General features: G+C 38.0%; 1 protein-coding gene and 1 non-coding gene across 3 annotated transcripts in view; both read right to left on the bottom strand.

Annotated features, from left to right (window-relative positions):
- Window positions 1–3393: 3393 nt before the first annotated feature.
- The window catches only part of TM2D1 (TM2 domain containing 1), a 42303-nt gene continuing 19382 nt past the window's right edge, over window positions 3394–26314 (bottom strand). The window contains exons 5-8 of one of the 2 annotated variants that reach the window (XR_010750264.1): window positions 20337–20410; window positions 7804–7932; window positions 6190–6229; window positions 3394–6102 (exon numbers count right to left, since the gene is read on the bottom strand). Coding sequence is in view for 1 of the 2 variants with exons in the window: in XM_066376435.1 (XP_066232532.1) it covers window positions 7822–7932; window positions 20337–20410 (185 nt within the window). In the remaining variant the exon portion in view is untranslated. The remainder of the gene's footprint in view (window positions 6103–6189; window positions 6230–7803; window positions 7933–20336; window positions 20411–26314) is intronic. The other variant, XM_066376435.1, reaches the window with a different exon arrangement.
- Window positions 24761–24864, bottom strand: LOC136401939 (U6 spliceosomal RNA). Its single transcript, XR_010750862.1, has one exon. It is a non-coding gene; the product is annotated as a U6 spliceosomal RNA (small nuclear RNA).

A 26314-nucleotide genomic window follows, 5' to 3' on the forward strand; every position in this document is an offset into this window, starting at 1 on the left:
TACAGTATCATGTCATAAGCAAATAATGACAGTTTTACTTGTTCCAATTTGGATGCCTTTGATTTCTTCTTCTTGTCTGATTGTTGTGGTTAGGACTTCCAGAACTATGTTGAATAAGAGTGGTGAAAGGGGCACACCTGTCTTGTTCCCGAATCTTTGGGTTCTTTGTTCTAATTTACCTTTACTATTGTTTATTGTGTCAAATACATACATACAAATAATGTATGTTTATTGCTTAGAAATTATAATTACATAAGGCAAAGAAAAAACTAATTAAAAATCACGGTGCTTTTCTCATATGTGGCCTGGAGTGACTTCTGGAAATAATTGGCTGTTCACTTGACTCAGCAAATCCCACAAAATTATACAGATGAAGAGGTTCAAATCTTTATGTTCACTTTAAGAACATGCATGAGACTTCCCAGGCCATCAAGGATATGCAGATCTTAAAAGCCACCAAGTAGCTGAAGGATATCACTTTACAGAAGCAATGTATGCCATTCCATTGTTACAATGATGGAGTTAGTAGGTGTGCTCAGGCCAAAGAGTGGGGCACGATGCCAAGTCAGTAGCCCAAGAAGAGTACTGAATTTTTGGTATACATGCTTAAAAATGCAGAGAATAATGCTGAGCTTAAGGGTTTAGATGTAGATTCTCTGGTCATTGAGCACATTCAGGTTAGCAAAGTTCCCAAGATGCAACACAGAGCACATTGGTGTATTAACCCATGTATGAGCTCTACTTGCAACACTGAAAGGATCCTTACTAAAAAAGAGCAGCTTGCTCATAAACCAAAAGAGATCACACAGAAGCAAACTAAAGAAAAACGTATGGCCTGGGAATAAATTCAGCCTAAAATAAATGCTAATAAAAATAATAAATAAATAAATAAATCTATCTCCCTAGCTGGTTGGCTCAGTGGTAAAGCACTGACCCAGCATGTGGAAGTCCCAGGTTCAATTACTGGTCAGGGCACACAGGAGAAGTGCCCATCTGTTTCTCCATCCCTTCTCCTCTTGCTTCTCTCTCTCTGCCCCTCCTGCCACCTCAATTGGAGCAAGTTGGCCTCAGATGCTGAGGATGGCTCCGTGGCCTCCACCTCAGGCACTAAGAAGAGCTTGGTTGCTAAGCAATGTTGCAGGTCCCAGATGGACAGAGCATCACCCACTAGCTGGTTTGCTGGGTGGATCCCAATTAGGGCGCATGTAGGAGTCTGTCTCCCTGACTCCCCTCCTCCACTAAAAAATAAAAAATCACCCATAATCCCACCTACCTACAGATGTCTTGAACTTCATTTGACCTCAGCAAGGTTAAGCAGTGCATGACAGAATAGTGCAATCATCACACTTTGTCATACAAACATAGTAAGACTTTTGGTCCAGCCTGACCAGGCAGTGGCGCAGTGGATAGAGCGTCGGACTGGGATGCAGAGAACCCAGGTTCAAGACCTCGAGGTCACCAGCTTGAGTGCAAGCTCATCTGGTTTGAGCAAAGCTCACCAGCTTGGACTCAAGGTCACTGGCTCGAGCAAGGGGTTACTCAGTCTGCTGAAGGCCCGCAGTCAAGGCACATATGAGAAAGCAATCAATGAACAACTAAGGTGTCACAACGAAAAACTGATGATTGATGCTTCTCATCTCTCCGTTCCTGTCTGTCTGTCCCTATCTATCCCTCTGACTCTCTGTAAAAAAGAAAAACAAAAACAAAACTTTTGGTCCAGAAAGTGCTACAAATGTCAGATGAGGCAATGGCAGCAGAAAGATCTTTGGGTTTTTGACAATAATCACAGCTCTATAGTAATCTTATTTTTAATGTTCATAAACCACTTTAGCATTTGCATGATATAAAACTGAGTTTAAAAATATTATTTTTTTAACCACCAAACTACCTTAAGTAAAAAGACTCAATATAGGCAGATAATTCCATCTTTACTAAAAACACTAAAAAACATATTAAGAAGTCTCTTATTATAGCCTGACCAGGCAGTGGCGTAGTCAGTGGATAGAGTGTCAGACTGGGAAGAAGATCCAGGTTTGAAACCCCAAGGTTGCCAGCTTGAGCATGGGCTCATCTAGTTTGAGCAAGGCTCACCAGCTCGAACCCAAGGTTGCTGGCTGGGCCAAGCGGTCACTCGGTCTGCTGTAGCCCCCAGTCAAGGCACATATGAGAAAGCAATCAATGAACAACTAAGGTGCCGCAACGAAGAATTGATGCTTCTCATCTCTCTCCCTTCCTGTTTGTCCCTCTGTCTCTGTCACACACACTCTCTCTCTCTCTCTCTCACACACACACACAAAAGAAGTCTCTTATTATATAATTTTAGCAGTATATTTCATAGAAGTAGATGGTTGTAACTATCATATTGCAGGCAAGATAGCAATTAACAGACCTGGGTTTAAATCCTGGCTTCACCACTTATTTCATGACACTGGGCAAGTCATTTAATTGTTATTGGACACAATTTACTTACTTGTAAAGTGGGGACCCTAAATCCTCAACATTTCTTTAAGACCCTAAAGAAATGTTGAGGATTAAATTATTTAAGGTATGAGATTAGCGTTAATATCTTGCACATGGGAGCAGTAAAAGAAATTTTTAATAAGTTAAATCTTAAAATTTTAAGAGATTAAGCCATAATTTTTTATTTTTGAAGATATCTATTTTCTAGGACAGTAAATAACATTCTTCCTCCATTAGGCAATGGCTAGTTTTAACGGCATTGCTACACTAAGAATTAAAATATTAGGCTCTATTTAAAAAGACATAGATATGAATAGCTCTTGCCATGCTGATTAACTACAAATGCATTATTCCAGGACTCAATTGTATACTCTGTGCTGTTCAGAATTCTTTTACTCATTCCTAATTAGTAACTTTTCTCATTTTCCAAATTTACTAACCTCCCTCGCCCTCTCAGCAAGGGACAAAAAAGATCACTGTGTATGATCTTCTTACTTACTCCTTGAAACGATTCTCTTTTCATGAAACTTTCTGGAGGGCAATTAGGTAACTCGGTCAAATGCTTGACCTCTTGTGCCACACTAAGACTTTGTTATCGTTTCCCAATACTCATAATCAGCACCCTCTCTGTAGCTGCTACCCTGTTCTAAAAGTTTTCTGTCCAGCCTCTGGATGTGAGGGGCAGCAGTCAGCACGAATAAGCATGACCTGACTGCAGAGCGAGCAGTAGCTACAGGTCACTGCAGGGTCCTACCCACAGGTCATCTGAACAAGGCATGTGTGGTTTTGTTTGAACGTGGGTATGGGGTCTCTGACTTCATTCTTTCTCCATTACCCTGATTAACTGAGACTGTCTGTATGTTCCAAAAAAAAACTTTAGTATGTGATCACTTTTTGCCTAAGAATGACAATTCTAGGAAGAAAAACCAGGAATGCATGTTGTTTATTTATTGAAATAACTTACACACCAAACAATAAGGACTAACATAAATACGTTATGATACAGACATGTAATACTCTGCAGGCATTTAAAATGATTTTGTGAAAAAAATTTACTGAAATAAGAAAACCTTTACAATGTGAAGAAGCAGGCTATGAAACAGTATGCATATTATTTTTGTGGAGAAAAATGTATATACATGCATGAAAAAAGTACTAAGACATACATAAAAATATTAACATTGCTATCTCTGAGCTTCGAACAGCGTTTTTTTCTTTTAACTGTTTTCCCAAAATTTCTGTATTAAGCTCAAATTTTACACATAGGAAAATGCAAAATGGATGTTCATTTACTGAAAGGAAGAGAGAAGGTGCCAGAGCCTGAGGAATATCTACATTTAAGGTGTTTAATAGGAACCAACATCTTAGACTTGTACTGTTTTAGAACTAATTTTCCTTCTTGCTACTTTTGTGCTATTAGATCTATTTTAGCTTCCTAGCTGCCTATCAGTCTTACAATACTCAACTTAGCCTTAAACATCTAGATTAAGACAATGGGAAAAGATATAGAATGTCTTTTGTAAAACAAAACAAAAACATAACCACAAACTAATATTTTTTTATAGTCCTAGTGGTCTCATAAACAAATGCTGGCCATAGATAGAATCTTTGAAGTCTTAAAGAGGTCCTTTAGTTTAATAATGTAGGTAAATCTTCCTCAGTGAGGAGGTACTTCTGGAAACGGAAATAATCCTTTTGGGCTAACGTCATACTATTTGGGTCTTTAGTGTCTATAGAAACAGACTTGAAAGAATCCATTCTATCCCACCCTAGAGGGTTTAGGAGTAACAACTGAGCTAATCTATCTCACAGATGGCCGCTGCTTAAAAGCAGAGTTATCATATAAAAACATCTCATACAGTGGCCTTAACATATAATTCATACTCACGCACACTAACAAGTAGCCAAATAAAAGTTTCATAAAAGTTAAAAAAAAACAACAACTATTCAGAAGCATTAAATTCACTCACATAAAAATAAGACAGGAGGAAAACCATGTTAAAGAATTACATATATTAGTCAGACTGAAATAAGTGTTCTTGTCACATAAATTTAGGATATTACATGAAAATAAAGTTTAAAGGTTTAAGAGTGTACTGTAAAGAAATTTCATTTCTAGACTTTCTCAACCACCCAGAGCACTACAGCTGGAGAAGCACCTGCTTTGAAACAGACTGCCCACCTGGCCCCGCTAGTAACTAACAATTATACAAGAATCAACTTTCTGTTTTAGGATTTGACTGCAAGTATTTCTTACGTAACTGAACTTACATAGCTATGAAAATGTAAAGACTTTTAAAATCTGGGCTTAGGTGGTCCTGAAGAAACTTCAAAGCACTGTTTGCTACCAAAGGAATCTAGGAAAACAGTAGGAAATGGGCAGCCACCAGCTGGCTTAACTGTATATAGCCAAAATATTGTTACTGTGAAGGAGCAGATCTCAAGGAAAGATAAACTCCTTAAGGGCAGTGTTGTGTCTTATTCACTGCTGTGTCCCAAATCTAGAACAGTGCCTCCCAAATGGCAGACACTCAGTATTTTAGTTAATGAGTAAATCAAAGAGACCATTCCTGATGTATATTAGGAGTCAACCCAAATTCACTTTCTATATCAATAATCTCTCACCAATGGAGACTCTTCGAATGCCATATTATGAAGCTAACTGTATTCTTTTGAGTAAAATGAGTGATAAAAAATTATGGTTTTTACTTCTAAGCACAGCCCACTAATTTTGAATTGGCATGCCTGTTAAAAGAAAGAACACAATTGAATTAGAGGGACTTAACATTTCATGTATTTCCATCTTCTTAAAATCCTTCTAAAACATTGTGAGAAAAGCCAGCGCTCCTATCCGGGCGCTGCTTCCTCAGACACTGCGCATCACGTCAGGCACTGGTCCAGCGCCTGCCCGGCGGTGCTAACAGATGGAAGGCATTAGTTCAGTGTTCCCACCTTGTCTGTCCAACTTCAAATGTAACTGCTCTGAGCTAGATGAGTCAGCATCTGGTCTTTGAAAAGCTAGTGCATCTCTCCCAAAGCAAAATGGAAAACGTTCACACTTCAGAGGCCTGAATCAATGCCAGAAGTACCCATGGTGCCTCAACGTTTCAGACTCCCTGACGATCTCTCGCTCCTTGGATACCAAGGCAAAGACAGATCTGAAAGCTACACAGAACCAGGTGGGTTGTCATATACTAGACTGCACCCCAGGCAATATAAATGCTATTTGTTCACACCATGGATTAACTGCTTTGAAAGATCAAAATGCAGAAGACAGCTACATTCAACATGTAAAGTTTCTTAAAAATAAAGCACTAAAAAATGTGAGTAAGTCATAGTTTAATTTTTCAGAAGCAAAAGTCACAAGTGTCAACTTGCCTTTGGAAAAGACATGAAAGAATATTGGGGTAACAAGCTATCTATCTCACAGAGACAGTAGCTTAAGAAAAACTATTATTATAAAGCTCTCAAAGTCCTATTAAATACATCTTGAATAAAATGTTCTCAACTAAAACAAAAAACAAAAACATCAACAACAAAAAATGGCACAGAATCCATAAAATGGTATGTCAAGAAAGAAAAAGGAAAATCTGAAAATCCACAAACTGAGAGGTCACTATGAAAATCAACAACGCCCACATCCTAAAACAGAAAAAAAAAATATATTAAAACAGTATTTTAAGAGTCCAATGAGGTTAATGTAGATGCACATTTTAATGCTTCATTTACCTAAGCCATTTTTCTTACTCTTGGAGCCCTTCTATACATGCTGTAAAGAAAGAATATAAATGTCAACACACCGATTTGCCTTTTCATTGGGCATTTTGATTTTTAAATTTCAAATTTGAACCTGGAATCCCAATTAATGTTTACATAACAGGCTACAGAGAATGGAATTGCTTTTTAAATTACATTTGCTTAATTTTTACACATTATGGTTTAAAAACAATTTATATACTTTTGAATGGGACACAATTTACAGAATGAAAAAGTTATGTGAAACTACTCAACCTTTGTCATAAAGTAAAAGTAATAATTTCCAAAATGAAGATGCTTAATATATAATGATATAACTGGGGGGGCGGGGGGGCGGTGGAGAATCACCAATGTACTCAGGGATCTAGATGCCAGTTTCAGTTTCACACTGATTGTGTTTTAGTCTCAATTTGTTCTCTGATAAAGAGAAGCAGATGGATCTCTAAGTTTCATTTCAATTTTAAACCCAAGAACTCTTATAGTTTATAAAAAAATATTTAAACATTTTTTGGACAATCAGTTGAATAAATTCCTTAGATCTTAGAAGGTTCTGCTCAAACTTATGATAATATCTATAAAGTATATTCCATAATTTTACTGAGAAAAGAAAAAAAACCTTAAGGGCAAAATTATACTTTACATCCTATTTATATACAACGTAGAAAATAAATGTGTATTCCCCTACTGGCTTCTAGAAGCACTGTCTGAGATAGAGCAAATTAAAAACCCTAGGACTATGACTGTAGCCCAAACATCTAGCCTGTCTTCCTGTCTTCCCTCTGTCTCTGAAAGCTGCTAGAAAGTTCAAAGTGAACAATCACGTAAGAAGTACCCTGCACCCTCTACGTTATATAGAGCACTTCTCCAGTACAGAGAATGATTATACCAGGAAATTGTTTCCCTGAGAAAAATCTAGCATTACTGGAAGATTACTTATTAAAATACACATGGAGATAAAAACCTTATAGTAGCAGAGTCCTAGAGAACCAGCGTTGAAATCAAGAAGACTAATGGTATTTCTGACTTCTCTAAGCGTATTGTCTATTTCAAGCTGAGGCCAATTAATAATTTTCATAAGAGCCAAATTTTAGGTTAGAATAAGTACTAACAGGAGTTCAGGTTTGAGGCTCTATCAACTTCCAGGTTTAGGGAAAAAGAAAAGAAAGAGGTTTATAGATTATATTGATCCTACTATAGAGAAACAGCAGAAAAGATATGCTTTATTGAACTAGAGACAGCAGGAAAGATATGCTTTATTGAACTATCTACAACATACACTTTCATCATAACCATTATATAATACTATAGACTTTTTGTTTGTTGTTATTTTTTCTTGTGAATTTTGTCCTTTAACTATATTCACTGTAAGGAAAAAAATCTGAATTAGGAACTACAGGGGCAATGAGCAACAAAAATACTTTACAAAGATTGGAGATATTTCAGGCATATCACACCCGTGTTTCCTGAGAAGCAAAAGGAGAGGTTTACAACACTGAAGGTTATCTTCATTTTCCTATGGTTCTCAAGTTCTCCTCATTTTATACAGATAATATACTGTAATTAATATTATACATACATATCACTTACTGTATCTTTTTAAAGTATTTATGGATATAACTGTGTTTTTCTAAATGTCTCATTAGTAATACTCAGTCTTGTAAGTCTGGTTCCATAATAATCTATAATGTAGCTGCTTCCATCAGAAGGTCCGACAACCTGGAAGAGAAAAACTTCAAAATTATTCATTTTACAAAAGGTAAAAATGCTTTGAGTTTATTTTTGTTTTAATAAAATTGTTTCAGTAGCACTGATAAGACAACTCAAATTAACTCAAGCAAAAAAAAAAAAGTCATTTAGTGACTCATGTAGCTAAAAAAGATACGGGGGAAGTTCACAGGGATCAAATGAGCTGCAGGACTGAAATTCCCCGCCCCAGAGGACCCCAGGCTGGCTTCCCTGCCTCTCTGCTCAGCTCTGCTTGCCTTCACTCTGCACACAGGCACTCCCAGTCGGCTGCCAACAGCTCCAGACGCACATCTTCACACTCAGCAGATCCCAATAGAAAGAAAGAAAAACTTTCTTCCTCAGTGTTATAAACAAATCCAATCCAGGGAAGGACTTCAATTTATCTGCTTGGTACTATATTTATGCCTATTGCTGGACAAATTACTATATCCAAGGGAATAGGATTAACATGATTAGCCAGGCCAGGATCCCTGTGGAAGGTAAGACAGTGTGACTGATAGTCCTACCAGAACAACATGGAATGGAAAAGGGGCAAGACAAGACAAGACAAAACAAAACCAAACAACCTCATTACAATCATCTTGTTCCTGCCCGACCAGTGAGTGCTGGTGCAGTGGGTGGACCTGGGAAACTGAGGTCTCAGATTCAAAATCCCAAGGTCATTGGCTTGAGCACAGGCTTGCCAGCTTTGAGTGTAAGGTCACCGGCTCAAGCACAGGATCACCATCATGATCCCCAGGTCACTGGTTTGAAGCCCAAGATAGCTGGCTTGAGCAAGGGATCAGTGGCGTGGCTTGAGACCCCAGTGAAGCTATCAGTGAACAGCTAAAGTGAAGTAACTACAAGTTGATGCTCCTCATCTCTCTCCCTGTCTCACTCAAAACACACACACACACACACTCCTCTTGTTCCTTTAACCACATTTTTAACAATACAATTAACATAATTTCTACAACTTATCCTTTAAAGCAGCAATCTTCAAACTGTGGTCATAAGGGTACACAAAGATTTACCAAGGTGTATGTGAGCCCAGATCGTTCCAGGGAATCAATTTTGGCTCAGTGGTAGAGCGTCGGCCTGGTGTGCAGAAGTCCCGGGTTCGATTCCCAGCTGGGGCACACAGGAGAAGCACCCATCTGCTTCTCCAACCCTCCCCCTCTCCTTCCTCTCTGTCTCTCTCTTCCCCTCCCGCAGCCAAGGCTCCATTGGAGCAAAGATGGCCTGGGCACTGAGGATGGCTCCATGGCCTCTGCCTCAGACGCTAGAGTGGCTCTGGTCGCAACAGAGTGACGCCCGGATGGGCAGAGCATCGCCCCCTGGTAGGCGTGCCTGGTGGATCCCGGTCGGGCACATGCAGGAGTCTGTCTGACTGCCTCCCCATTTCCAGCTTCAGAAAAATACAAAAAAAAAAAAAAAAATTGAGATTCTTAATTCCTGTATGTACTCTCTGTAAAACTGCTCCCCAATACCATGCTATGGTGGAAGCATTACCCTTCCAAGTTTCTTTTCACTGTAGTCTTTCTCCAACTTAACAACAGTAAAAATCTGAGGTACCGGCCTGACCTGTGGTGGTGCAGTGGATTAAGCATTGACCCGGAATGCTGAAGTTGCTGGTTTGAAACCCTGGGCTCGCCCAGTCAAGTCACATACGAGAAACAGCTACAAGCTGATGCTTTCTGCTCCTCCCCTTGCCTTTCTATCCTCCTCTGGAATCAATAAATAAACCTTAAAAAATAATACAAAATAAAAACCTCTGAGGTGCAAAATAAAGAGGTAATGCAAAATATGGAACTTGGGGAGATCTCTTTTAATCAAGAGGTCAAAAATATGCTCTGCCATATCTTGTTCAGACGATGCAATCATGGACACGGACAACAATGCTGGTGATTGCCGGGGGTGGAGAGGTGGCGGGGGTACAGGAGGTACGGTGATGGGCAGAGACTTGACCTGTGATGGCAAACACAATGCAGTGTACAGATGATGTGGTGTGGAACTGTGCACCTGCGATCTGTATAGTTTTGTTAACCAGTATCACTCCAATAAATTCAATGAAAAGGAAAAATAAAAGTAGAACTTTCATGTTGGAAAAAATTTTTTTAAATAAAAAAGCGCTCTTTAAAAAAAAAAGTTCTAAAATTTGTAACTTGTTTATGCAGTTTTGATCAACTGCATTATCATTAATGATTACAATCTAAACTCAGTCCAGATCACAGAAAATTTGAAGTCTTTTAATTTTAATGAGTCAGATGATTAATAGAAATTTTAAACCACAAAAATACATTACATTAGGGTAAAATTCTGTGGGAGAATGGAAAAATAAAAATTCAAGAAGAAAAAGAAATTATGTAAAATTTATAATGGTTAGTGAAGGGTTCAATTATGTCTTTTTTAAGAGAATGGTATTTAAAATTCTATGGTTTATATTCTGTCTGATACATTTTTAAGTTCATGTAACAGTTTTTAATATGTCAATATTTGCAAACTAGGAATTATATCCCTTTATTTAAATTTATGATAGAAAATTTAAATGTCAACTTACAAATATAGAGAGGGTAGGAATTTTTTAAAAATTCTTTTATAACCTGACCTGTGGTGGCGCAATGGATAAAGCGTCAACCTGGAAATGCTGAGGTCGCTGGTTCGAAACTCTGGGCTTGCCTGGTCAAGGCACATATGGGAGTTGATGCTTCCAGCTCCTCCCCCCTTCTCTCTCTCCTCTCTCTCTCTTCCCCTCTCTCTCTCCTTTCTAAAATGAATAAAAATAAAAAAAAATTCTTTTATAGGTTATATAACCAGAGTTTGATGAAGACTGCTGCAGAGAATTCTTCGTTTTAAAAATGAATTTGGGCCCTGGCCGGTTGGCTCAGCGGTAGAGCGTCTGCCTGGCGTGCGGGGGACCCGGGTTCGATTCCCGGCCAGGGCACATAGGAGAAGTGCCCATTTGCTTCTCCACCCCCCACCCCCTCCTTCCTCTCTATCTCTCTCTTCCCCTCCTGCAGCCAAGGCTCCATTGGAGCAAAGATGGCCCGGGCGCTGGGGATGGCTCCTTGGCCTCTGCCCCAGGCGCTAGAGTGGCTCTGGTCACGGCAGAGCGACGCCCCGGAGGGGCAGAGCATTGCCCCATGGTGGGCAGAGCGTCGCCCCTGGTGGGTGTGCCGGGTGGATCCCGGTCGGGCGCATGCAGGAGTCTGTCTGACTGTCTCTCCCCGTTTCCAGCTTCAGAAAAATACAAAAAAAAAAAAAAAAAAAAAAAAAAAAATTTTTAAAATGAATTTGGTTTAAAAAACCCTTTAACAAACACTTAATTCCTATAATATTCCAGACACTGTGCTAAGTATTACATACATAATAATATATAGTATACAAGCTTTGCCAACAGGGAGCTTATTCTAGTAAATTATAAATGTTTATAATCAAATGACACAAAGCACTTTTGTGCTAGGTACCATGCTGGGTATTGTAATGCACTTTGACTTACTTTTGTAAAGATTAATTTATTTATTTAAGGCAGGGGTCGGGAACCTTTTTGGCAGAGAGAGCCATGAACACCACATATTTTAAAATGTAATTCTGCGAGAGCCATACAACAACCCGTGTACGTTATGCATTATCCAATAAAAATTTGGTGTTGTCCTGGAGGACAGCTGTGATTGGCTCCAGCCACCCTCAACCATGAACAGGAGTGGTAGAAAATGAATGAATTGTAATATATGAGAATGTTTTATATTTTTAATGTTATTTTTTTTATTAAAGATTGTCGCCTGACCAGGTGGTGGCGCAGTGGATAGAGCGTTGGACTGGGATGCGAAAGGCCCAGGTTCGAGACACTGAGGTCGTCAGCTTGAGCGTGGGCTCATCTGGTTTGAGCAAAAGCACACCAGCCTGATTGAGCCCAAGGGTGCTGGCTCGAGCAAGGGGTTACTCGGTCTGCTGAAGGCCCGTGGTCAAGCACATATGAGAAAGCAATCAATGAACAACTAAGGCGTTGCAACGCGCAATGAAAAACTAATAATTGATGCTTCTCATCTCTCTGCTCCTGTCTGTCTGTCCCTGACTATCCCTCTCTCTGACTCTCTCTCCGTCTCTGAGAAAAAAAAAAAAAAAAAAGATTTGTCTGCGAGCCAGATGCAGCCATCAAAAGAGCCTCATCTGGCTCATGAGCCATAGGTTCCCGACCCCTGATTTAAGGGGTAGGTTTCTCTGTAGGTGCAAAGCCTACAGCAAATCAGGAAACTTTAGAAATACATATTAAAGTCAAGAAAATTAGGAAGTGGTCACCAAACCCCACCTGGCTGGCTCAGTGGTAGAGCTTTGGCCCCGCGTGTGGATGTCCCAGGTTCAATTCCCGAACAGAGCACACAGGAGAAGCGACAATCTGCTCCACCCCTCCCTCTCTCCCCCTCTCCCTCCCTCCCCCCCCCCCCCCCTCGTTTCCCCTCCTGTAGCCAAGGCTTGACTGGTTCGAGCAAATTGGCCTTAGGTGCTGAGAATTGCTCCGTGGCTTCCGTCTCAGGTGCTAAAAAAAAAATGGCTCCGTTGCTGAGCAATGGCGCAAGGGCCCGAGATGGGTAGTATATTGCCCCGGTAGTGGGCTTTCCTGGGGGATCCGGGTCAGGGTGCATGCAAGAGTCTATGTCTCTGCCTCACCTCTTCACACTAAAATTTAAAAAACAAAAAAAAAGTCACCAAATTTCCTGTTGTTTTTCTGCTCTTTATCTTTGATTTCCACTCTAATTCTCTACAACAGCCACCCACACAAATGGGCATGCAGTGAATTCAGTATTTGACTTGGAAATATATTTATTCTTGAAAAACATATGATGTTCTTTGAATGTGTAATTTTAATTTATCTAAGTAAAGCTGTAGATCTTCAGTTCTAAACTATGTCCACAGTACACTATAATTTCAGGACATTTTCATGTTGCTGTATGTACATCTAAGTGCTTCTAACTGCTGTCTAGTGTTACAGAGGATGCATCCATTTTCCTATTAGTGCACACATCTAGGGTGATTCCAACTTCCTGTTACACATATAGTGCTGTAGCAGACATCTTTGCACATGTCCCCTTGTAGACAGGAGTATGAGTTTTAGGGGGTAAATGCCTAGAAGTAGCTCTTTATTTACATATTTGGGTGATTCTGAGAATCACCTATTAGTTTACTGTGCTCATAGGAGCTATTAGGCTCCCTATCATTTTCTTATTGACTTGAAGAAATTATTTGTATATTCCATATATGAATTCCTATTGCTAGCATCCTTTTACTCAGTCAACTGTTAATTTAGTCTATGGTATTCTTTTAAAACATAATTTCTTAATATTAATATTCTCAAAATTCAGTGTTTTTTTTTCTTTATGGTTTATGTTTTGGGGATATTCTTTAAGAAAGCTTAACTCATTTAAAGTTATAAAGATATCCTCTTCAATTACCTTTATTAAAATTTTATCTTCTCCCAGGTATATACCCAAAAGAACTAAACATAGACTTAAACAGATAAACAGATACCTGTATACAAATATTCATAGCAGCATTATTCATAACACAAAATGTAAAAACAATGCAAGTATCCTTCAACAGAAAAATGGATCAACAAAATATGGTATACACATATAATGGAATATTATTCAGCCACTGAAAGGAGTAAAGTTGATATAGACCACAGTATCAATGAACCTTGAAAACATTATAAAAAGTAAAATAAGTCAGACATAAAAAACAAATACTGAATGAATTTACATATAAAGTATCTAGAATAGGCAAATTCAGAGAGATAAAAAGCAGACTGGAGATTACCAGGAACTAGGAGAGAAGAGTGGGGAGTTTTTGCTTAATGGGCATAGAGTTTCTGTTGGGGGTGATGAAAAAGTTTTGGAAATAGATAGTAGCAACAGTTGTATAACATTCTCAATGTGATTAATGCCAGTGAACTGTACACTTAAAAATGTAAAGTTTTATATATCTATTTTATCATGTAAAAAGAACTTAATTTATTCATGCTTATAGTTTTATTTGTAATTTATAAACCTTTGATTTTATTAGTGGAGAATTTATTTTTAAGTAGCATCCTAATAAAAATCAATTAATAAAGAAAAAAATGTGGGCCCTGGCCGGTTGGCTCAGTGGTAGAGCGTCGGCCTGGCGTGCAGAAGTCCCAGGTTCAATTCCCGGCCAGGGCACACAGGAGAAGCGCCCATCTGCTTCTCCACCCCTCCCCCTCTCCTTCCTCTCTCTCTCTCTCTTCCCCTCCCGCAGCCGAGGCTCCATTGGAGCAAAGATGGCCCGGGCGCTGGGGATGGCTCCTTGGCCTCTGCCCCAGGCGCTGGAGTGGCTCTGGTTGCGACAGAGTGACGCCCCGGAGGGGCAGAGCGTTGCCCCCTGGTGGGCGTGCCGGGTGGATCCCTGTCGGGCGCATCCCTGTCGGGTGCATGCGGGAGTCTGTCTGACTGTCTCTCCCCGTTTCTAGCTTCAGAAAAAAAAATAAAAGAGTCTAGCGTGCGGAGGACCCGGGTTCGATTCCCGGCCAGGGCACACAGGAGAAGCGCCCATTTGCTTCTCCACCCCTCCGCTGCGCTTTCCTCTCTGTCTCTCTCATCCCCTCCCACAGCCAGGGCTCCATTGGAGCAAACATGGCCCGGGTGCTGGGGATGGCTCTGTGGCCTCTGCCCCAGGCGCTAGAGTGGCTCTGGTCGCAACATGGCGACGCCCAGGATGGGCAGAGCATCGCCCCCTGGTGGGCAGAGCGTTGCCCATGGTGGGCGTGCCGGGTGGATCCCGGTCGGGCGCATGCGGGAGTCTGTCTGACTGTCTCTCCCTGTTTCCAGCTTCAGAAAAATAAAAAAAATAAAAATAAAATAAATAAATAAATAAAAAAAATAAAAGAAAAAAAAGAAAAAAATGTGGTTACCAGTATGTACCTTTAACTCTTAAATCTTAGCAAGAGATATGACACTCCATTTAAACGGCTTTCTATTGTCATTGAAGTCATACTGTTTAGGTAACACAAATGTCTTATAAATTTAAAGTGTTATCATTAATTAATGAGTGAAAAGACAAATGTAGCCCTTTTCTATCTAGTCCACTTATGAATGCAGATATTAACACTGGCAAAATCAAATCATCTCCTGAAGACCTACTAACCTGGTGAGAAAAATAAAATGACTCAGCTGCCTGCAATCAGAGGATAATGAGTCAACCTGTGTCCATCCCAATTCCCTCAAAGTAAATTTATAATTTCTTATAAATCAGATTACATTTTTGTGTCCAGAGCCGACTCCTGTGGTGGTTAATATGAGGCCATTAAAACCATTTGATTTGCCTGACCTGTGGTGGCACAGTGGATAAAGCGTCGACCTGGAAATGCTGAGGTCGCCAGTTCGAAACCATGGGCTTGCCTGGTCAAGGCACATACAGGAGTTGATGCTTCCTGCTCCTCCCCCCCTTCTCTCTCTCTCCCTCTCTCTCTCCTTTCTAAAATGAATAAATAAAATAAAATAAAATAAAAATAATAAAAAAAACATTTGATTTGCCACATTTTAATTAGGCATAAGATTCCTAAACAGTGAGAGAAATTAGGCATTTAAAACCCCAGACTTCATTTGATATCAATACTGGTTAGCAATCCTTAATGACCAACATAAACATCATTCCTCAAGAAATGAGTAATAGTCACCATTATATCTCCTGAGGAAAACACAGCTTTGGGATTCGTCTCAAAGCCAGTGTAAGATACTCTTTGTTTTATGAACATTCCTTTAATTCACTAAAATCTGCCCACGGGTAAGTGAACTAAGTGAAATCTACCTAATTAAAATCACATGACACAAACTGTCAGTCTCCTCAGTTTTCTGGTTTATTTCTCCAATAAATCACACTAGGGTTAAATAAATAATCCACAGAGTTATTGGAAAGACTTACAATATATAAAATGTCCACTGGTTTTTTAGTAAAAAGTATTTAAACAAGACAAAATCAAGATAACTTTTTTATTTCAAATCTGCAGTGCCCAAGAAAATATTTTATTTCTATTAATAAGTGAAATCTTATCACCAGACTATTCTTGGAATATTAGATTGTAAATTCCTTTAGGGCAAGACCTCAAATAATTATACCAAACTGTGCTCACTAAACTCATTTTCATTAATGGCATAAAACCTAATATTTACATCTTATCATACCAACTTTTATTTGTATTCATTATCTACCTCTCAAGTGGCCCTATAAAATTTAGATCTTTAAGGTCATAAAAAAAAGCAGTTACCTTTAAAAACTGCAATTTTTAGCTTCTCATCTTCTCTGTAATTGACATAAAGCCACATTTTCACAAGGTATATACTGCATTTAGTTCAAATCACCAAAAGTTTTTGAGGGCATACTCGATGTTCAGCATACTATTAGTGCTATATAGGATTAATAAGTCTTTTTTTTCCCCTCAAGAAATTGATCTGTGAAAAGTCAAACTTGATGTGTAAAGTTAATACAAAAGCAATATATAATCCAATGTTAAAGTGAATTACTTATATTAAATGCCAAACTAATGAAATATTTTATAAATTTGATAAAGTTATTTGTAAAATTCATCAATGTCTTGGAGATTATGCAGCTTTCCTGAATTTCTGCTTATAGTTATTAGTCCTTTAAGAAAATCTACTCTGTAATGTTACTATGAATGAAAATGAGAGTAATTTCTTTCATAATGTATAGAATTTTTAAAAATTTCACAAAGAACTGAACATACTTCCTTCTAACTAATTTCTACATTAAAACTAACCATCTGCTGCCTGACCTGTAGTGGCGCAGTGGATAAAGTGTCGACCTGAAATGCTGAGATCACCGGTTCGAAACCCTGGGCTTGCCTGGGCAAGGCATAAATGGGAGTTGATGCTTCCTGCTCCTGCCTCCCTTCTCTCTCTCTCAAATGAATAAATAAAATATTTTAAAAAACCCAAAAAACTAACCACCTTCATCTTTCTGATTTGTAGCTGTCTTATTTCCACTTAACAGAAGAAACTTTCTTTTCTTTTTGTTTGACACAGTGCATATCAGTGGTTGGGGTATAATTTAAAATGTCCACATTTTGTGAGTGAGAAAAGAGGTTTAAGTGGAATCAAGATATTCTATTTTTTATAATAAAAAATTTTTTAAATTATCTAATCTATCCTTCATGATGCATAGAAAAATATCCAAGCACAAAACAAATAGCGTTTTAAAGTCATCAGAATTGCCTGATGTATATAGTAGTTATACACAATTGTTACCTATAAATGAAAGTGTATGCTACACATGCACCACTGACTTAGATTTTTTTTTCTTTTGACAGAAAGAGACAGATTGGGACACACAGACAGGAAGGGAGAGAGATGAGAAGCATCAGTTCTTCATTGCAGCACCTCAGACGTTCACTGACTGCTTTCTCATATGTGCCTTAAACAGGGGGCTACAGCAGAGTGACTGACCCCTTGCTCAAGTCAGCAACCTTGGGTTCAAGCCAGTGACCTTGGGCTCAAGCCAGCAACCATGAGGCTATGTCTATGATCCCATGCTCAAGCCAGCGACTTCGGGGTTTCAAACCTGGGTCCTCTGAGTCCCAGTCCGACGCTCAATCCAGCCTTAGGCAAGATATTTTTGTTGGTGTTGAATGTACAAAAGAACAGAATTCTATGTGTTTTTTCATGCCATTCATTTACATAGTGCTACTTGAATATTTTTAAGAACAAAAAACAAAGAAAAACTCCAACAGTTTATTAACAAATAAACTAACGGAAGTATTTTCAGTATATATAGCAAGATGTAAAGTTTACTTACTTCAGTAATATGTGCGTTATACTTTATGTTGTTTTGGTTCAAAGATAAAATTACTGGAGCTATTTTTTAAAAAAGGATTTTCCTGACTTTTTGTTATAAACACTGTGAAGCAAAGTATGATTTTATAGGTCCTGAATTCATGCACAATATGTTTCCGGGATCACAGCCCAATAGAATAACACTGCTATTCACTGGGGAATAATATTTAATGGCAAAAAAAAAAAAAAAAAAAATCAGGGATGGAGAGAATGAAGAATGAAAGAAGAATAAACAAAAAGATTATGGAAAAAAATGTAGAAAGTCCATTAGAAATTGGAAAAAATATATTTGTGACATAGTTTATAATATCAACTTATTTGATTTGCTGAAAATTTTTTCTAATGTCATTAACATCACATGTTAAATATATGTTTTTTTCCTTTTTTTGCAATAGAGACAGAGAGGAATAGATAGGAACAGACAGACAGGAAGGAAGGAAGATGAGAAGCATCAAGTCTTCATTGGGGCAACTTAGTTGTTCAGAGATTGCTTTCTCATATGTGCCTTGATGGGGGTGGGTGTAAGAGGCTACAGCAGAGTGAGTAACCCCTTGCTCAAGCCAGTGACCTTGGGCTCAAGCGAGTGACCATGAGGTCATGTCTATGATCCCACACTCAAGCTGGCAACACCGTGGTCAAGCTGGTGAGCCTGCACTCAAGCTGTTTTTGAACCTGGGTTCTCCACATCCCAGGCCAATGCTCTATCCACTGCGCCACCACCTGGTCAGGCAGTATATGTCTTATTTAAGGATATTTATTACAGAAATTCAAACATTCTGTATGTACCTCAATAATTTCTTAATGTAATAGTCTCAATTCCAGACCTTTAAGGAAAGAACTACATATTTGTTCTGAAAAGTTTAGGCATACATATACCAGAAAGAAGTGGCTGAATCAAATAAGTTCTATAAATATAAAGCTATAAAGTAATGATATCTCCAAAGAAAGAACCTAGTGTGAAAAAAAATTTTTTTTTCAATTTTTCCACTAATTTGAGAGAGAAAGAGAGAGAGAGAAAGAGGCAGGTGGAGAGAGAGGGAGAGAGCGAGAAAGAAACACCAACTTGTTCTACTTAGTTGTTTCATTTAGTTGGGTATTCATTGGTTGCTTCTCGTATGTGCCCTGACCGGGGATCGAACCCACAACTTCAGTGTGCCAGGCCAATGCTCTATCCACTGAGAACCCAGCCAGAGCCTAGTGTGAAAATATTAACTAAATGGTTGAGCTTCAGAGATATTGAATTGTGGACCTTAAAGAATCCCAATAATGCATTAAATCCCTTGGATCCTCATTTAAAGTGAGAAACCCATTTCAAAGTATATGTGCACAAGTACCTTAGCCCCTTCATGCCTGCTTGCCTGTCCCACAGAGATGGCAGGATTCTGGTTAAATATATGTTTATGAATAAAGACAGGAGAATCCCATCTTTAAGACCAAATATTTTCCTTGTTTAATTCTGATATCTTATTGGTCCATATGCTGCCTCCTCCTCACAGTATGCTACCAAAAATCTACTAGATTTTGACTTTCTTTTAAAGCATAAGGATAGCATCAAACACAGTGAATTGAGAAGTGAATGCCGTTTGAGAAAGAAGAGCAACACTAGCAACACTGCCGATGATCAAAATACATCCTGACACACTTGCTGAAAACGTTAGGTGCTCCATAAATGGTTACTGAAATGGTTTTGTGACATTTGTTATGATAAATTCATCTTCTCTAATTTAAGAATCCTCATGAGTTAACCACAACCAGTTCAGCCTAATTTAATAGAAAACATCTGGTGGCACTTGGAAATCCTAAGGACGGCATTTCACAAACTATGCCTGCTTCCACACCATTGCAGAAGCAGAAAACGAGGCAAACACAGAGAAGAGATAAATATCAGGAGAGCCTGAGACATCATTTGATTATATCGATTTGGTCTTGCCCGAGACCAGCCCTATTCTTCAATTATCTACAGAGAATCCCAGACATTCCTTTTTTCTTTTTGGCTTAAGCAAGCTGGACTTGAGTTTCTATAATTTGCAACTAATACTAATGTTGAGTGCCTATCCAGTGCAAAAGAAAATCTTGTTTCTGTCTCCATATGTTCATATGTAAATATCAAATTCCCATCAATATCCTATTATAGTAATTAACCATGTGGCTGTAACTATCAGGAAAAGAAACAATATGTCTGAGAAATAACCTCAATCCTCCTTAGAAATTCATAATACAAACTATAAAGATTCTGAGAAGTTATCCAGTAAAGGAATCTCTTCAACTCAGTTGAACTCACATTTACAAATCATATTTAATCATGAATCCTTTTTTTTATAGTTACTATATTTTTTAGGACTACTTATTGGTAGAGCACAGGTTGAAAAATGCTACTTGGAAACATGGCCAAGATCCCCTGAATCTAGCATCCGAAGAAAAACTGAAAAAGCATTCTTAACTGCTTCCTAATATATATATTTAATATACCAGAAGATCACAGAACTCAAATTTGAAGGTAAAAGTAGTTCGTCTTCTAGATGAAAACTAACTTACCTGCATTGAAATAAGAATGAAATCAATTAGGCTCCCAATTCCGCAAAACCCTACAGTGCAAAACTTTAACAAACCTAGAAAAGAAGGTAAAATCATTTACCACCTAGAAAATCCTATAAATATAATATTAACAAACTTTTCCATTTCCCAATGAACCATTATATATACCACAAACTCTTTATGTTAAGTATATAAAATTAACACTTTAAAAAATCAAATCTTCACCTGAAAATATGAGAAAAGTTTTTAAAGTTTCCTCTATATAGAAAAGCCACAATAAAATTTATTAACTCACTTAACAAATAAATATTAGAAACTGAAAGATAAACAATATAATCTTGCAAAATTTCTTAAAAGAAAAGGCATAAAGAAATCTTTAAATCTCAGTACATGAGAATTAGAGAACATCTTTTAGTTCTAAAATCTTTATTAATTTATTTAGACTTAACATATTATATAATCTAAATTTTAATATGCATTTATAGTAGACAGTACAAATACAAATGACAGGGCACAGTAAAAATTATCAGGAAAAAGACACTGATATTATAGTTAAATTGAAAATTTTTATTAGTACCCAATTATTTTGAATTTATCCTATAGTTTTTTCCTAAGCATCTCAGTTTATTACTTCTATAGTTAAAATAACAATTCTCTACACTCTATATACACCTCTTTTCTTGCTCCCAACCTTAGAGCTAAGGTACTAAAACAGACGGTAATAGAGCATATATAAGCTGTAACACAAAAATGTGATGATAAAATCAGAAGAGGCAGATTGGGGGGGAGGCGGGATGAGTAATCTCTCTTTATATTTAAACCTGAATTGTTTTCCAGATTATCCCATTTGAGACATAAAAATGGTATGTATGTATGAAACAAGATTCTGTGTGAAAGGGTAGCTCTAAGTATCCACTACGTATAGATGCCAGCTAAAATCATCTCCTGCACAGTTTGGAAAAAACAAGTAAGACTGAAATATGTAGGCTCATTAGATGATTTTCCCCTTCTTAGTATTACACATATAGCAGAGTAGTGTTGTAAGTACTACGATAATACTGTACACGTCGGAAATAATTTAAAAATTATTAAATTATATTAAATTACTCCTTTAGTTTTTTTCAAAATACTTATTATGTACCTAATATTTTATATTTGATTACTGTCACATGGATGCCACATTAGGGAAGTGTCCTTTATCTGTTTTATTTACTCCTGTGCCTTTAGTACCTGTGACATTGTCTGGCACATGGTAATGCTCAATACCTACTGAATGAATGAATAAATTTTCTCAGCTTTTCTGTTCCCTAAAGACTTCTAACATTTTATCCATCATCTTATATAACAACTCCTTTAATTATTTTTTATTAGGTGCATTTTATTGTTGCCTAAGGAACTTATTCACTCAGTATATTATATCTATTCACTCACTCCTATTTCTGAAATGTATCTCTTCACATAGCATTCATAAATTTGAAAATATCAGTCTCTCTTCCTTCAATTTGTTTATAAAAAGAATATTAAGAATGAGCCAAAAAAAGTTTGTCTTTACTTAACTGCTACCCTATGCAGAAAATATAACCATGTCAGAGCCTTTGCCCTTGTCATTCAAACCCTTTTCCAACAGATATTTTCCTGTAGCTTCTCATTTCTCAGGCTACTTCTTTAAAGAAATGTCCCTAACCTACAAGTCTACAGCGGAATACCACTCCCCGGCCCCCAACCCAAGCACTCTATCACATCTCCCCTATTTGTTTTCCTTATGGTACTGATTAAAAATCTCTAACGGCCTCACTCACTGGTTTGCTCATTCATTCTATCTTCCACTGCCAGGTAAATTCCTAAAGGCAGGGGAGCCTATCTGTCTTATGCAAGTTGTTTCCTTGAACAGTACCCAACAGACAGTAAAAGTTTGATAAATATTTGTTATTGACTATTAAAAAAAAACCCAGAAACAATCTAAATGTTTAATAGGGAGGAACTGCCCCATAAAATTCAGGTACATCTAACAATAAGAAAAAACACTATGCAACCATTTAAAGCAATGATATGGAAGAATATCTGTTGGCAAAGTAATGTGGTAACACTAGATAGAGACAGATAATGAGCTCATTACAATTTAAATATTCTATTGCTGAGCCCCTTCTTCAGAGCGCTTCAAAATGAATATGAGGTTCCTATTGAGATAAATATTAGATAAGGGAATGACAGGTATGTTAGGAACTTTGGTAAATTTTACCTACTCCTGGAGAACAGATTTAGAGAAACTACAGAACAGATCCAAGATGATCTTTAAACATTTAAGAAACACACCTATCTCTCTGTCTCTCTTCTCTAAAAAATTTATAAACTAAAAAAAAAAAATTTTTTTTAAAGGCCTGGCCTATGGTGGCACAGTGGATCAAGCGTCAACCTGGAATGCTGAGGTCACTGGCTCAAAACCCTGGGCTTGCCTGGTCAAGGCACATATGGGAGTTGATGCTTCCTGCTCCTCCCCCCTTCTCTATCTATCTATCTATCTATCTAATCTGTCTCTCTTCTCTAAAAAATGAATGAATAAATAAATAAAAATTTAAAAAAACATTTAAGGAACCCGCAAACCAATCTGTGGTGACAGCAAGCAGATGCGTGCTTGCTTGGGAAGGAGCAGGATAAGGACGGTTGGGGGCAGGGGGTTACACACAGGCATGAAGAAACTTCTGGGCATGACAGATAGTCATTATTTTGATTATAGTGATTGTTTCATAGGTGTATATGTATGTCTAACTTATCAAACTACATTTTTAATGTGCACTTTACTGTATAACATTTATACCTCAATAAAGCTGTTTAAAAAATTTAAAGAACTTAGTTGACTGTTAAAAAGAAAAACTTTAGGGCCCTGGCTGGGTGGCTCAGCGGTAGAGCGTCGGCCTGGCGTGCAGGGGACCCGGGTTCGATTCCCGGCCAGGGCACATAGGAGAAGCACCCATTTGCTTCTCCACACCCCCCCCCCCTCCTTCCTCTCTGTCTCTCTCTTCCCCTCCCGCAGCCGAGGCTCCATTGGAGCAAAGATGGCCCGGGCGCTGGGGATGGCTCCTAGGCCTCTGCCCCAGGCGCTGGAGTGGCTCTGGTCGTGGCAGAGCGACCCCCTCCCCCGGAGGGGCAGAGCATCGCCCCCTGGTGGGCGTGCCAGTTGGATCCCGGTCGGGTGCATGCGGGAGTCTGTCTGACTGTCTCTCTCCGTTTCCAGCTTCAGAAAAATACAAAAAAAAAAAAAAAGAAAAAGAAAAACTTCTAAGTTTAGAATCATTACATTGATTTATATCCTGTCACACTCCAAATGTGCGATCTTAACAATGATCTATCTATTTCTATAAATTTAAGATAAAGAATGCTTAACTAATGAAGTTGCTAATAATGCTATCTTAAATTTGTTTTAGCTTTCCTATATAAAAATACTTCATAAATATTAGATAGAAAGGGCACTAAGGATTTAAAAAGATAATGAGGCAAACTAAAAAGTTAAAATAGTATATGGCACATGGAAAACGTGGTCTAGATGTTGGCCCAGCTGTTACTTGTGCTACAACTATTTCTACTACAATTGTTATTATAACCAAAAAATTTAGACAACATAAATCCACATTATTTATTTATTTATTTATTGTGACAGAAAGAAAGAGAGAGGAACAGACAGAGACAGAAAGGGAGAGAGATGAGAAGCATCAATTCTTCGTTGTGGTACCTTAGTTGTTGTTCATTGATTGCTTTCTCATATGTGCCTTGACTGAGGGGCTACAGCAGACTGAGTGACCCCTTGCTCAAGCCAGCAACCTTGGGCTCAAGCTGGATGAGCCTACTCTCAAGTCGGCAACCTCAGGGTTTCAAACCTGGGTTCTCCGCGTCCCAGTCTGACACTCTATCCACTGTGCCACCGCGTGGTCAGGCTGAATCCACATTCTTTATAGTAGCATCATCTAACCTAGTCTCATCTCTTGCAAAATACTTCTGCCCATGTTATATCCAAAGTTCTCTCAATGTGCCCTGCTCTTCTATCTTCATCAATCTCTGCATTTATGTGTGCTGCACTGTTCTTGCCTCCCCCCACCATTTCCAATCAGCTAGCTAACCCTTAAAAATGCTCTAAAACTTCTACAGTCTTCTCTAATGCCACCAGATGAATGTAATGCCATTCCTTGATGGTCCCAAGCACTTTAAGCTGCAGCACAGCACACACCTCACGATATGTGTTATCATGTATTTGTCTGTCTTCCCTGTGCTTTCTGTGAGCAACTGTAATCAGGGCGGTGTCATTCCTATGCTAGGCAGTATGACTACTGAAGAAACAAACTATATCAATATGTTCTCTTATTTGTAAATAAACATTGATCAACTTGAACAAAAAGCATACATTCTAAACAGCAAAAATACCTTTTTTTTTTTTTAATATGGAACACTTCACGAATTTGCGTGTCATCCTTGCGCAGGGGCCATGCTAATCTCCGTATCGTTCCAATTTTAGTATATGTGCTGCCGAAGCAAACACTACTTGTTTTTTTTGTTGTTGTTTTATTTTTAAGTGAGAGAGAGAGAGAGAAAGGAATACACAGACAGGAACAGAGGAAGATGAGAAGCATCAACTCATAGTAACAACACCTTAGTTGGTCATTATTGCTTTCTCATGTGTACCTTGACTGGGGGCGACAGCTGAGCCAGTGACCCCTTGCTCAAGCCGGCGATCTTGGGCTTCCAACAACCTTTAGGCTCAAGCCAGCAACCATGGGGTCATGTCTATGATCCCACACTTAAGCCGGTGACCCCACATTCAAGCAGGTAAGCCCAAGCTCAAGCTGGTGAGCCCGCACTCAAGCCAACAACCTTGGGGTTTTGGACCTGGGTCCTCAACGTCTCAGGCCAACCCTCTATCCACTGTGCCACCGCCTGATCAGGCTAAACAGTATTTATTAAAACCAATACAAAACATTACTCTTATTGATCTCATTTATTTTAAGCATCAATATCAGGTTTTAAAAGATGGGATATTTGTGAACCACCAAGAGTAGACTGACTTATTTTTTATTCCCCCCAAAATAGTTTTCTCTGTATAATTCTTATTTACTAACTTTCAAAAAATGTTTATTTCACTGATTTGAGAGAGAGAGGAAGGCAGAGAGAGAGAGAGAGAGGGAGAGAGAGAGAGAGACAGGAACATTGACCAAACAACCTATCTGGCCAGGGCTACTAACTTCTTATTCTGGAAAGAAGTATCAGCTTTAGATTTTAAAGAAATTGCTTTAAAATGCAAAATAAAAGTGTTTCTAATAAGAAGAATCCATTTTTATCCTGTACCATTACTACTATATATTTTTTCATAAATGTTACCAGGTGACATTAATAAAGCTCATGTTTTGAGTGTACTTTATTTATACTTTAGTAACTTAAACTTTACATTTTAAGAAAAATTCATTAAAAGGATTTATTTGGATATAAAACTTAAAAAAATTACTTTTGGGTATTTAAACTTTTTTCTGGTATTTTTGTTTTATTACAGGTTGAGTCTTGCAATATACTCTTCTTTCTGCGTAACTGTTTTAGAGAACAGATTACTTCATATTGAAGCCGCTGCTGCCAAACAAGTGTTGTATAATGATTTGGTTATCATTATTCTTTTAGTGTCTGTACCAATAAAGGAGAGCTTTTGAATCTTAAGTTTAGCCTACAAATCTCCTTATCTGTCCTATGATAGATATGTGTATATTACATACCAGTCCAATCTGGTAACTTCAAACTTAAAGATAAAAAGAGAAATAATATAACCAAAGATTTTTAAGATATAGGCTTTAAAATATAACACTTTGTTATTTTTATAAGAAAACATTTATATTTTAAAACAAGTATCATTATGAAAAGAGCATCTCTCCTATTAACTACTCTAAAAGAGCTTTTATCTTAGAGAATCCATAATCTTTTAATACTAGAGATAGGCAAAACAAAAT

The sequence above is a fragment of the Saccopteryx leptura genome, chromosome 3, assembly GCF_036850995.1.
Source record: "Saccopteryx leptura isolate mSacLep1 chromosome 3, mSacLep1_pri_phased_curated, whole genome shotgun sequence".
NCBI lineage: Eukaryota > Metazoa > Chordata > Mammalia > Chiroptera > Emballonuridae > Saccopteryx > Saccopteryx leptura.